Here is a 14385-nt window from a genome sequence, read left to right on the forward strand (position 1 = left end):
GCTCGCACAGGTGTCCCTCGGGCAGCATTTGATGTGTCTCCTCCTGATGTACACGATGGAGACAGGCAGGAATTGTGTCAAGGAGGTGTGCTGAGGAATTCCTTCAGCAACCAGGAGTTCCCAAGTCTCACCAGAAAAACCCTCAGCGCGACCCCCGGCAGCGAGTTTTCGGGGCGGAACCTCCCGACACGCGGAGGGAGAGAGGGAGGAAAAGGGAGACCGTTTTCCACAAAGAATTTCAGCAGTGGTGTCTGACGAGGACCAGCCATGGAATAAATAATCACCTACAGAGAGGTTCAAAGGAGACAACCGGCTTTTTACTCAGGAATTCGAGCTGAGCACTGGAGCTCCACGAGAGCGCCGGCTTTTGGCTTCCTGATTCAGCCCAAATTCAGCACCCGACGAGAGGATGATAATACTGAGGAAGGGACCACGAGCTGTGCAACCACTCCAGGCTCCTGGAGCGCTCCTCCCGGCTCAGGCACTGGTGCCATCCTCCTCGATGACGCGGTTCATGCTGGTGCCGTGCGTGATGTGTGTCAGCGGGTTGCTGCTGAGGTCCCTGATGCTGCTGTGCCGTGACTGCTCGTTCAGCCGGTGGGAGCTGCTGTGCCTGGAGTGGTCGGTCAGTCGGGACATGCTGCCGTGAGGTAGTCGTTCCTCCACGCCTCTGTAGCTGCAGGGGGTGTACCTGAGTCAGGGAAAAACAGGGGACGATTATCGCCGTCGTTATCAGGGCACAACGCAAATAGATCTCACCAACCCTCTGCTCTTGGGGGGAAAAGTCCTTCCCCTGCTTAGCTCAGTCATTCGGCTCACACAGCCCCAGGCAAAGCGTTTCAGCTCCTTTCACAACGGTTCTTACTCGGTTCTTACTCCAGCGTATCGGTAATTAGGGGAGTAAAACACTCGATGGTAAATCGTGTTATAAACCTTAACTGCACCTCAAGTCAGAGCGGGCAACTCGTGCTCCCCTTTGCTTCAGCAGGGCCAGGGGCTATTTAGAGACACAAAATCGATTTGCACACAGACAGAAGCAGCCACAAAATTACTGAGCTGATGTCGGGACAGGTCTGTTTTTCCACGTGCAGGAAAACCGGCACTGGACAGAGCCACGCTGTGTAACTCGTTGGAGACCTGCAGGAATTCTGAAAATACCATATTTTCCCTCTCTCCAATCCAGACACTAACAGGGAGAGGAGATGCAATAGAAGAACATCCAGTTTTAGCACCGTGGTGGCCACACACAGGCAGGGGCCTGTCCAATCTTCTACACCATTTTCCCACAGAGGTTGTGGACTCCCAGAATCTCAGGTTCTGGAGCCAGGCTGGGAGAGCTGGGGGGGTTCACCTGGAGAAGGGAAGGCACCAGGGAGACCTTGGAGCCCCTTCCAGAGCCTAAAGGGGCTCCAGAAGAGCTGGAGAGGGACCTGGGACAAGGGTTGGAGGGACAGGACAAGGAGGAATGGCTTCCCACTGCCAGAGGGCAGGGATGGATGGGATATTGGGAAGAAACTCTTGGCTGTGAGGGTGGTGAGGGGCTGGGATGGAATTCCCAGAGCAGCTGCAGCTACCCCATCCCTGGAAGTGTCCAAGGCCAGGTTAGCCATGGCAGGGGGTTGGGACTGGGTGAACTATCAGGTCCCTTCCCACCCAGGCCGTTCCACGGCTCCACGTTTTTTTGGGACACACGTACCGTCCGTCCCGCGAGCGGTGCAGGCTGCCGTGGTAGCTGCTCACTTTGCTGTGGACACTCCCTGCCTTGCTCCTCTGGTCGTCCAGCATGGCCAGCTGGGTGGAGGAGGCGTGGGTCGAGGTGCCCTGCGTGGAAGTGCCCCTGGACTTTCGGATGATGGGGGTGTTGGGATCCCTCAGGAGAGACTGGGCGAAGTCTGGCTCCTGCAGCACTTGGCGACTCTCGTTTACAACTCTGAGCAAGACAAAGCAGTTGGAACAATTAACGCTAATTGCGGGTGGTGGGACTACTTTACAAACAGAACAAGGCAAATCAGAGCCTCTGTTTGCATTGTTGTGTCCCTAATTGCCTCATTTTGAAGCATCTCTGTAGCTGGGCATTTTAGCAAAGTCCATGTTCTTGAATCCTGCCTAATCCCCAGGCCTGACCCTCCAGCTTGGACATGGGAACGATCACAGCGTTTGCGGGGTTGGTTTGTGGATGTTGTTACAGGAGAAATCCTTGGGATAGCGCTCGGATTCCCCAGGGAACTGCCTCTCGGGGAACACAGGAAGCCACCTCCTCACTCAAAAGAGCATCTAAAGTCTGGATTAGAACCTTCAGGAGGAGGGCACCTGGCAAAACACAACACATGAAATAATACCCAAGCGCTGCCCTGCGGCCTCAGCCCCAGGGTTGCACTCACACACTTGGCTGCTCCACCGGGGCGTGATGAAAGGAGCTGCAGCACATCCCCGACATTCCTTTTTGGGATTTCATCTCTTCCTTGTGGAGGCCTTTTGCTCCCCTCCCACTCTCTCTGTGCTGTTCTTTCATGTTCCCTTTCCTGTGCCTGTTTTCTTGCTCCCAGAGGGTGCCAGGCTCCCCGAGGAGGGAGGTTTGTACCAGCTCTGTCTCTTCCTGCTCAGAGGAAAATCTGACTCCATCCTGCCAAGGATGGGCAAAAAGTCACAGAGAACTCACTTAAACACTCCTGTCTTCGTGGGTCTGTTTTAAAACATCTATTTAAAACACAATATTTGCTATGAAAATAGCTCCTCGCGGCTACTACCAAACCGCACAGGTTGTCTCTAAATTTTATGCCACACCTTGGTCTAAATTAATTCCACCCTCACAGAAGCTCCAAGACGTTCTAATTGTCACTTTATCAAACTGCACTTCAGCACTAATGCATAATGGAAATTAAAAGCAGAGACAGGTTCTTTTAACTGCAGCCACGGTGAAAAGCACTTGTGTTTAACTTCAATTTAAAGGTCTGATTCAGCTGACTAGAAAAACACATTTATAAATGAAACCTTTCAATTCCACCTCTTTCTGTGAGTGTCAGAGGTGGTGTTCACCTGAAAACTAATTCTTGCTAAAAAATATTTGGAAGACAGAGGAATGTAGATTTGATTCTGGGACCAAATTATGGGGGAAATAAGGAATTTCAGGGTTTTTTTGTGCCGTTGCTTGTTTTGTCCTTCCTCACTCCCCCTTAGTTAGTGAGAAGTTTCTAACAAAACTGTCTCTTTTTTCAAGTATTTTCAAGTACCTTGTGCTATAGTTAACATATATATATAAGTATATATATATGTTATATGTTATATATATATAAAAATATTGTTCCACTATATATGTTTATATATAACCTAATTCTATAAAACATATATAGTACATATACATTTATATGTAAGATAATGGTATACATATTACTAATAATATATCATAGTATATTAATTACAATAACATATTTTAAAATATATAACATATAATATCAACAATACATGTAATTATCATATAAATTATATAAATAATAATACATATAACATATGTAACATATATAACATATAACAATATATGTTATGTATAAAATATGTATATATATTTACATATATATGTATAAATATGTTATATGTATATACACACACATATAAATATGCATACATATTATCTACATATATATGTACAAATATACATGTAGATAAATATGTGTTTTAAATAATGGGCAGGTGCAGTTACATTCTCATGCATGAGTGGTCTGCCACAGAAATTTTTATTTAATGATGAAGACCAAAAAACTCTGAGAACCAAAAGTCTACCCTGATCACAACACACTGTGACTGAGGAAAGGGAAAAAAAAAACAACCCTAATGTATAAATATTAGATGATAACACATTTGTTATCTCTACATACACAAAATTAAAGGAACAAGTAAATCTTCAAAATCAATGAGTTGTTTTTTATTTAGAAATAAGTATCTGCTTTATGTATGAAGCGGAAATGTGGATTGTTTTTGTGTCCTGTCGTGCCTCCACCAAAAAAACAACCAAAATACTCTTCCAGGACTATGAGGGCAGAGGTGATTTGCCAGTTTATCCCACAGATTCCCACACTCACTCTTTTTTCCTGCGCCCGTGGAAGAAACTGGCCCACTCAAAGCAGGTCTTCTTGCTGCCAACCCAGAACACGGAGGGAATCCCGACCACCAAGGCCATGAGATACTTCATGAGGAACAGGATCAAATCCGGGCGGCTCATCTGAGGCACCTGGGGAGGAAAAAAAGGAGGAAAAAAAAGAGGATTCTCCAACCCATCCTAGTTCACTCCTCCATTTATAAACTCATTTAAACCAACTCCCTCTGCCCGGAGCCAAAGCAAACACGGCCAGGGCTCCTTTGTCCCGGGGCTCCCCGGACCATGACGGAGCCCGGTCCTGCCTCAAACAAAAGGCTCAACTGCTGTGAGGTCTTGGCCTTTTATTTGTATTTCTGGTCCTTTTGTCCGTGCCCTGAATAACTGTGAAACATTTTCTAGCCTACAAATCATAAAGACTCGTCTCTTTGACGGGATTAACCTATATAGGACCAGGTGCTGCCAGTGCCGCTGGGAAAAATCCCAGTGGAATGCTTCGTGGATGCTCAACGCTGATCCTTTATTCCTTGGCCTTCAGTGGTTGGTTCCACCCTGTTTCCCTCCCTTGGGAATTCGAGGCACCAGTGGGATACATCTGCCTGATTCTTATCAACCCAGCAAAACCCTCTTTCTTCGGAGAGATCGGCTCGAAAACACGAGGCCTATTTTTGCCAAGGTTTTGATGTACAAAGGGTTTGTTTGGAAAAGACCCGGGGAAGACACCAAGATGTTCCTTCTGGGAAGGTCTGCAGGGCAGCTGTAAAACAAACAGGCATCTGGGGGCCTTCCTGAATCAGTAACTCAGCTCAAAAACTGAACCTTCAAGGACGGAGAACTTGGGGTTTAAGCCTCAAAGACAGCACCAAGCCGCAGAGGAAAGGAACAAATTGATGCTGATGGAATTAAGCCCTCTAAAAGCACTTGTGTGACACTGTCACTGTGACCAGGGAATTCCAACAAAGGCTGGGAGAGCTGGGATAAAGGCTGGGAGAGCTGGGATTGTTCAGCCCGGGGAAGAGAAGGTGCTGGGGTGACCTGATTGCGGCCTTCCAGGACCTGAAGGGGCCTCCAGGAAACATGGAGAGAGAAACTATTTACAAGGGATTTTGGACAAGGGATGGAGGGACAGGACACAGGGAATGGCCTCCCACTGCCAGAGGGCAGAGAGAGATGGGAGATTGGGAAGGAGTTCTTCCCTGTGAGGGTGGTGAGGGGCTGGGCTGGAATTCCCAGAGAAGCCGTGGAAGTGTCCAAGTTGGCTTGGAGCAAGCTGGGATAGTGGGAGGTGTCCCTGCCCATGGCAGGGGGTTGGGACAGGCTGAGCTTTAAGATTCCTTCCAACCCAAACCATTCCATGATTCTATGACCTCAAACACCCACTGATTTAGGGTACAGGAAGATCTTCCCCTGCTTTTCATCACAGCAGAGGGAGGGCTGGTCAGAAAACACCAAACACGATGTTTCGAGCCGGGAAATGTTGCTCTGTGAGGTAAAAGTGAGGCTGGAATGCTCTGGAATTCCCTCTGGGAATTCAGAGGGATGTCAAGCAGGGCCGGCAGGAGGGCAGGGAACAGCCAGACCCTCCTGGAAAAAGAAGGGGATGTTCAGATGATGCTCTCTGGCCTTTGAAGGACGAGAAAGCACGAAAAGTACAATGGCTACATAACATGAAACAGCCAAACACTGAAATGTGGGGGAAAAAAAACAATTTAAGCTGAGCAATAGGAAAGAAATAGGGCTGCAGCAGCCATGAGGAAATGCCATTCTCATGGGAGCAGGATTTTGGAATAGCTTCCAACAGGAACTGTGGGGGATCTTTTAAGGCTGAGTGTTATCGGTTCCCGAAAGATGTTGACAGTGAGAGTCAGAGCTTCCAACTGATCCTCTGTGTTTTAACATAAAAACACAGACACAACCTCCTAGAACAATATCAAGGACCATTTTTTCCCCCCCAAAACTGGAAATCTGAATTCAGTGTAGTCCCTGTGCCACGAGGATTTTCCAGGAATATTCACACCCTGTGAATATTCCAAGCATTTAATGCACTGCTTCTACATGGACCACTGAAAATACAAGGATAATTGGTTTAGTACTTTGCGATATTGCACATTTTTTAATATTATCACCATTGCAGATGGGAAATAAAAGCGTGGAAATTAATGAGCATTATTTGAAGATTTTCTCAGTGTTCTCCATCCACCTCTGCCCCAGGAAAACCAAAGGGACATTAGACCCTGTGAAAGGGTCAAATGGATCTTCCTACACTTGCCACCATTTAACCAGGACAAGTCTGAGGGTTTTCTGGGTGGTTTTGTCACCAACCTGTGAGATTCCACTCAGGGGGAAAAAAAAAATAAAAAAAATTAACAACTGCCCAATTAAAAAAATTACCCGACGAAAACGAAGCTCTCAAAAATTAACCTCATTATTTCACTATGTGGCATTAAGTGGAATAAGTGGTGAAATTCATCATTTCTTAATGAAGGTGATGTTCAGGTATATTTTTAAATTTACATATATAATGCTTGTCCACAGGGCCAAGTCTCCCCTGGCAGAACTGCTGCCCTGAAGGGAATTTAATTTGATTTTTGCATTAAGAATAAACCACCAGTTCCAGCACTAAAGCTCCCAGTTGCTCACTGTATTACTTCCACGGAGATATTGCAGTAAATCACTTGATATCAACACTTCTGGCTCAATATATTCACTCTGGGTGCCATAAATAATTCCAAGCAAAAATTTAAAGGAGATTTGCACTTCTTTACTGCCCAGCTATTTAGGAAGAGTCAAAAATACAACTTAAAACAGTGAAGTTGTTGCAGGCTTGGACAGGGTTAGATACAATTACAATACATGGGAATCATGAATTCACCTGGAATATCCAAACTCCACCCATCACTCAAAATGCAAAACATTTTCCAATGATCTGCTTTGGGTCTTTATTTACAGTAAAGCCCCACTTGCAGGGAATGTAATGTTGCAATGTCATATAGAAATATAATATAGAAATATAGTATGGTAATATAGAAATGTCATATAGAAATATAATATAGGAATGTAATATAGAAATGTAATATAGATATATAATATAGAAATGGTTTGGGTTGGAAGAGACTTCAGAGGTATCTCATCCATCCCCTGCCATGGGCAGGGACACCTTCCACTATCCCAGGTTGCTCCGAGCCCCGTCCAACCTGGCCTTGGACACTTCCAGGGATCCAGGGGCAGCCACAGCTTCCCTGGGAATTCCATTCCACTCCCTCCCCACCCTCCCAGCCAGGAATTCCTTCCCAATCTCCCATCTCTCCCTGCCCTCTGGCAGTGGGAAGCCATTCCCTGTGTCCTGTCCCTCCAGCCCTTGTCCCAAGTCCCTCTCCAGCTCTCCTGGAGCCCCTTTTAGGCTCTGGAAAGGGCTCCAAGCTCTCCCTGGAGCTCAGTGTTTTCCTTTAATTCCTTGGAGCTTCATCCCACAGGATTTGTCTGATGGGAAACTGAGACCCCCAGCCTGGACCCACCCCAGCTTCATGGAATTACAGAATCCCAGAGTGGTTTGTGTGGGAAGGGACCTTAAACACCATCCAGTTCCACCCCCTGCCATGGGCAGGGACACCTTCCACTATCCCAGGTTGCTCCGAGCCCCGTCCAACCTGGCCTTGGACACTTCCAGGGATCCAGGGGCAGCCACAGTTTCCCTGGGAATTCCATTCCACTCCCTCCCCACCCTCCCAGCCAGGAATTCCTTCCCAATCTCCCATCTCTCCCTGCCCTCTGGCAGTGGGAAGCCATTCCCTGTGTCCTGTCCCTCCAGCCCTTGTCCCAAGTCCCTCTCCAGCTCTCCTGGAGCCCCTTTAGGCTCTGGAAAGGGCTCCAAGCTCTCCCTGGAGCTCAGTGTTTTCCTTTAATTCCTTGGAGCTTCATCCCACAGGATCTGTCTGATGGGAAACTGAGACCCCCAGCCTGGAGCCATCCCAGCTTCATGGAATCACAGAATCCCAGAGTGGTTTGTGTGGGAAGGGACCTTAAACACCATCCAGTTCCAATTCCTGCCACAGGCAGGGACACCTTCCCCTATCCCAGGTTGCTCCAAGTCCCGTCCAACCTGGCCTTGGACACTTCCAGGGGATCCAGGGGCAGCCACAGCTTCTCGGGGCAACCTCTGCCAGGGCCTCACAACCCTCACAGCCCAGAATTCCTCCTCAATATGCAGCTCCAGGCCCTCAGAGACATCCAACTAACGCCAAAAGCCAAGCTAGGAAACACAGGAGCAGGTTGGGGTTGAGGGCTCCACGTCCTGCTCGGTCCTGGCAGGGACCAAGATCCCAGATGTGACAGTGGGATTTCTGTAACCCGATTTTTTCCCCCCCTCCCATCTGCTGGGCTGGTACAGAGCATCCAACAGAAACGTGTTTCCCTCAGAGAATCCAAAACTGGCATTTGGAGGCATCGCTTCCCTCACGGAACACACGGTGGCAGGTGCTCAGGAAGGAGGTTAAAACCATCGATTTCCACGTTCCTCCCGGGAAAAACAACACTCCTCCGTAGGAAGGGCGTTCATTTAAATGCTCACATGACTAATTCCCGAGGATTTTCCCCCTCCTGCCCCCCGATGATCAATCACAGCTGCTTTTTAGGGACAGAGACCGGAGGCCTCTTCCCAGGAAAATGCACAAAATCCACAAATTAATGAGCTCGCTGTGGCTGTGGAGTGAAGGGCCAAACACACCACCTGTCCCCCTCCTCTGGGGCACCAGGGCTGTGATAATGCCGAGCATTTGATATTTCCCCACGGGTGGAAAGCAGTGAAATTCAAATTAACCTGTCCTTTGGATGGAAATGGGAAAAGTGGGGGAGAGACCAAAGGGAATCTGACCTAAGGGTCTTGCTTTCAGAGCCATTTCCATCACTGTCATTGCTCTGAGACTTAGAATTATATCCACATATAATTATATATAAAATATATATTTTATATATAATTATAAATTATGATAAATAAATACATATATAGTAATAATATTTTTATATATAATTATGTATGGATGATAATCTAGTCTAGAGTATTATAATGTAATTATAAATATATTGAGCATTACATATATGAGATTAGATATATTATAATTAATATATAATAAATGACATATATATATGAGATATTATGTATAGATATGATATTTTATTGCATATATAAACTATAATATAGTTGACTAGTTACCATATAATAATTTACAATATATTATATATTATAATTTGCATTATATATAACTATAAATAGATCTCACATGTATTACCTATACAGGTGCACACTTATATATATTTATACATTATATAGTATAATATATAATAATATATAATATGTCATGTAATATATAACCTAGTATACAAAATAATATATATTATATATAATTATGTAATATAATATATATTATAATTATATAAATAAATACATATCTATTATATACAGTTTCTTTCCCAGTAAAATGTAGTAGGGTTTGTCTCTGTAAAATAAATTATTATTAAAATCTTGCTTGTTTTAACATTGGTACCATTCTGGCCCCTATGCAAGACTTGGGCCGGTAACGATTTCAAACCTAATCCAACCCAAAAATAAATAAATAAACTGTAATAAAAGCTCATAAAATTGCCACCTGAATGGGAAACAGGCTATTCCAGAGGAAACTCATCCACCCCAGGAGCTGTGTCAGCCCAGGCACTGCAGATCCCTCTTTCCATGCCAAACTCACCTAAAATATATATTTTTTTTTTCCAGGAATTTTATCTGTGTAAGTGCCTAAAAACATACAACCCTTCCAAAAACCGCCTCCACAGCACGTTTAAAAGCCACATTTAATTACATTTCAGAAGATTTTCTCTTGAGTTCCTCTGCCTTGTTATGGGAAAGAAATATATGGGAGCAGAATGAATTCAGGGAAGGACCGCACTGGTTTCACCGGGAGTTGGAGGGAACGCAGCGGAATCTCATGATTTACTGGGAAAACAGCCTGGATAAGGGCCAACACCAGGGGAATGCAGCATTCCCTCATCCATCTCCTGCCTGAAAAGGGATCCCAGAGGACAAGTAAAAAGGTCCTGGAGTTTGAATAACTCCAATTCCTGCCCTCCAGGCCCTGCATTCGTCACTGTCACCGGGAAGCTCCGGCATTCCCGGGATGGGAAGGCACAAGGACACAGCTCTGTCTCTCACAGGTGTGTCCCAGCAACCTCGGGACAGGTGGTTCTGCAGCTCCTGCTGGGAGAACACCCCGTTTATCAGGGAAAGCCGGATCCCCACGGAGCCACCGGGATGTCTGGGGGGTTCGTGGCTTTGTCCCGGAGCAGGGGCAGCATTCCAGCCTCAGCCACTTCAAGTGGCAGCCAGGGTTGGGAATTCCCAAGCACCTCCCTGCCAGTGAGGAACTGGGCCCACGAGTCTAAAAATGGGCAAAGCAAACCCAGCTCTGTGTAGAATCCATGGAATGCCTGGATCCTCCTTCCTTTTCCCGTGGGCAGGGACAAGGTGAAGTGGGGTGTCCCCAAAAATCCCCAAAACAGCAAACACCCTCCACGCAGTTGTTCACCCCAGCACTGCCTCCCTTCCCTCTTCTCACTGGAATTAAGGAATCACATCACAGTCCTTGAATATATTCCTCCCTTTGGATCACTTAATACTGAATTAATGTTGGATGAGCTGTCTGAGGTATCAGGTCCAATTCCTGACCAATTATTATTGGTAAATCTGCCAGATTTGGGGTACTGAGGGCTTGCATTTGGCAGATTTGTCCCACGGCCAGAAGAGGTTGGAATTTCCCTGTTGCCATTCAGAAAAAAACAGGAATTTTTTTCTTCAGGCATTAGCACTTCATTGGGAATCAAACAATAAGTCAGGGAAAAAAAAACCCCACACCCCTAATGAACCAGCAAATCTGATTTCCGTCAACCCCGGTGCTAAAAACTTAATTAGACTAAAATGTTTGCAGCCTTAATATGCTTGGGAGTAGATGTTCTTTCCCGAAATTAATTCCATTCTTGCAAGAGAGAATTTAGGAATATACCCCCACTAAGGAACTCCCACAACTCAGATGAAGGCACTTGGAAATAAAAAAAAAAACCCTGTGAAATCACTGGAGAAAAAGCCATAAGAAAAACATCAGGGTAGTTTTATAAAGATGCAAACGAAGGCCAAGCCATTGCTCAAAGCAAAAGTACAGAACTTAGGGGAGAAACAAAAAGGTTATTTTAGCAAAAGTGGCAGTTATAAAATATTTCTTATCCTCCACAGGCAGAAATATTATGTTCATTAGGCTACAGAACTTTTTTTTTCAAGTTATGGGGTGCATGGAGTGACATTAATAATAATTTCTATTAGTTGATTTTTTAAAAATCAGTTTTACTGAGCCTTTGAAAAATAATTTGGTGCCAGGGTTATTCCATCAATTGAGAAAATTTTACAGTGTAATACTGTATTATTAATACACTCAAATATAATAACAAGAGTTATTAATGCCTTATTTCTACTTAAAAATCCTCTTAGTTCCCCCTGAAAGAGCTGCTTCAGGAGGAGAGATCAAGGTATTTCCATACATTAAAATCAGGCTGCTAAACCTATAAAATAATGCAGTTTTAGAAGGAGAATTCCCAAAATTCAAACCCAGGGAGTAACATGATCAAAGCATACCCCGATCTGGGAATTTTCTACATCCTGGGAGATGACACAGCTCATCAGTTTTGATAATTCTTGTCGGTTTTGATGCTCATCAGTTTATTATTGTCCTGCTCTTCAGACCTGTGTTCAGACTTTGACCCTCCCGTGGTGAAAAAAGAGGAAGAGAACCTGTTCTTAGTGGATTTTTTTGGAGCATAACAGATAATTTTAATGCTGTTCAGCGTTAATGCCTTCAAAAACTGTACTAAAAAGATAAAAGTAAACAAAACACAAGCAAAAAAATATATCATATTCGGTTTGTGTGAGTGTCAGAGCTGCTCAATCCTGATCCCAGACACTCCAAACCAAGGACCCTCCCAGGGCTTAAGCTTCCAAAATTATTTGGAAATTATGATGAAACTCTGGAATCACTGGGAATAAATGCACAGCAGTGCAGTGTATCCCGAATTTCTCGTACCTGGTGTTCCTGTGCTGACAGGACAAGGCATCCATGGCACAGAGAGCCACTAAAACTCACCTGGATTGGGAATATTTGGAATATATGGAGGTTCAGAGACCTGCAGTCAACATTCCAACTTTGCCAGCTGGTCTCCCACTGTTTGATGTGACTGCCCAGCATCCCAAAGCAACCCTGAATCCCAGGATCATGCATTGCCACACCCGATTTCCAAACGTAAATCACAAGAAATTGCCTTTAATTTATTAAAACAACGAGATGAATCTGTTTTTAGGTTTGGGTTTCCTGTCAGCATCCAGCTCTGGGAGTCAGGAGCGAAAATAGAGGAATGTGAGCTCCTCACTCAGCTTTTGGTGCTGTTTTAATCACAATTAAAGAGCCGGCGGGGGCGGGGGGGAAAAAAAAGGTTCCTCAATAACCAGAATTGGAGGCTGTTCCAGAAAGGTTATTAAAAAGAGAATGGCATGAGAATGAGGACTCAAAAATAGCAGGATCTGACCTCCTTTGGCAAAGGAAAGGAGAAGAAGGGCTGACCCTGAGGAGTCGTGTTGGGCCCAAATCAACCTGTCCGAGGGTTGGGAAATCACCATTAAATTGCCATTTTCCCCCCCTGGCTCTGGCTCAGACAATCCAATTAAAACCCGGCCAGGAATGAGTCAGGTGATGAAATGATTGCATGGAATGATTGCTTTCACTCCCTGCTAATGCACTGGAGGTTGCCAAGGGGAGATAAGGGAACACACCACATCCTGGGTGGGATTTATCCCAGTCCTGGATGAGTAAGGAGGAGACTCAGCTAAAGCTGACAAGGAGAATTCTGAGAAATTCACTTTAATGTGTTATTTCCCTTGAATATATTCTTTTCCCTAAGCATCTAAACCAGCAGAAATCACCTGAATCATTGCTAGGAAGCAGAGCAATACTCTGATTAATAATTATGTTGCTTTGAGCTGATGTTACATTTGTTTTTGAAGGAAGCCCATAATTCAGATTTGCTCCATCTCTTCTGATTAAGAAAATCTGGTTTTATCTCAACCTTTGGGTTTTTTGTTTTTTTTTTTTCCTTTAGGATGGAATAATTACACCCAACAAGAAGCACCTCCTCAGGGCAGATTTAAGCAAACCCATTACCTCTTCCACCAGGAATTCTAAACAACCATGAAAAAGAAGGGGGAGGAGGAATCTCGATTTATAGGCACTCCTAAATATATTCTCTTTATGCCTCTGCCACACAGGGATGGTGCTGAGACACTTCCTAACAAAGCCTCTTTTCTCCAACCCAGCCCAGTCACTCCCCCCTCCACGTTTTGGGAGACCCACAGATGGCCAAACAGCTGAGACATGTTGGATTTAAAAAGACTGTGGCAACATCCCTGATTAGTGGAGAAAATGAAAAAAAAAATTGAAAAAAATGGGAAAATGGGGGGAAAAAAAGGGAAAAAATGGAAAAAAATAAAAAAAAGAAAAATCAGGGAAAAAATAAAAAAAAATTGAAAAAATGGGGGGAAAAAAAAGGAAAATGCCACATAAAAATGGAGAAACTCCATCCCAACCTGACCAGCCCCACAAAACCTCGGATTCTACGTGTCAACAATTATTCCTTGTGCTGTTTTCAGTGAGGTTTTTGTCAGCCCTGCCCCTTCTCTGCTTCGGTCCCTGAGTGAGATTGTTCCAAAGCACTTGGGCGTGAAAGTAAAGCCCAACACGTCACCCTGGGCACAGCCACAGGGAAAAGGCAGCAAGCTGACCTGGCCATCCCAAAATTTTAACATTTCTGGAGTAAATTCAAACGCCCGTTCGGAATTTTTGTGGGGAAAAAAAATAAATAAATTGAACATATAAAAAAATATTAAAAATAAATTGAATATATAAAAGCAAAAATAGAAATTGAACATAAATAAAGCATTGTTTTGTTGTTTTTCTTCTCTTTTTGGGGGGAGATGGGGGAGAAATGAAGAGACTCAGCTGAACCAGAACTTGGAGCAGCTTGTCTTGGTGTGTCTTTTGCTTTGGCCCGATTTTATTTCAAATAAGCACCAGGAGATGTGACACTCAGCAGAGTGAAGGATAAAGCCATGCCAAGGAGGAACGAAACACTTGGAAATGTTCCTGTTATGTGGGAAGCCTTTGAAAAGGACTTAAAAAAAAAAAAAGGCAACGTTAAGAGCTGCTAGTGAGCCA

The 14385-nt window shown here is 44.7% G+C and overlaps 1 protein-coding gene across 1 annotated transcript in view; it reads right to left on the reverse strand.

Annotated features, from left to right (window-relative positions):
• Nucleotides 1-364: 364 nt before the first annotated feature.
• Nucleotides 365-14385, reverse strand: part of FZD3 (frizzled class receptor 3) — a 42688-nt gene continuing 28667 nt past the window's right edge. Inside the window, exons 4-6 of the mRNA XM_018085554.2 lie at nucleotides 4077-4225; nucleotides 1697-1930; nucleotides 365-691 (exon numbers count right to left, since the gene is read on the reverse strand). Of these exons, the coding sequence (XP_017941043.1) occupies nucleotides 478-691; nucleotides 1697-1930; nucleotides 4077-4225 (597 nt within the window). The 3' untranslated portion in view covers nucleotides 365-477. The remainder of the gene's footprint in view (nucleotides 692-1696; nucleotides 1931-4076; nucleotides 4226-14385) is intronic.

This window comes from Manacus vitellinus, unplaced genomic scaffold, assembly GCF_001715985.3.
Source record: "Manacus vitellinus isolate BGI_N305 unplaced genomic scaffold, ASM171598v3 scaffold_82_pilon, whole genome shotgun sequence".
In the NCBI taxonomy this organism is placed as follows: Eukaryota; Metazoa; Chordata; class Aves; order Passeriformes; family Pipridae; genus Manacus; species Manacus vitellinus.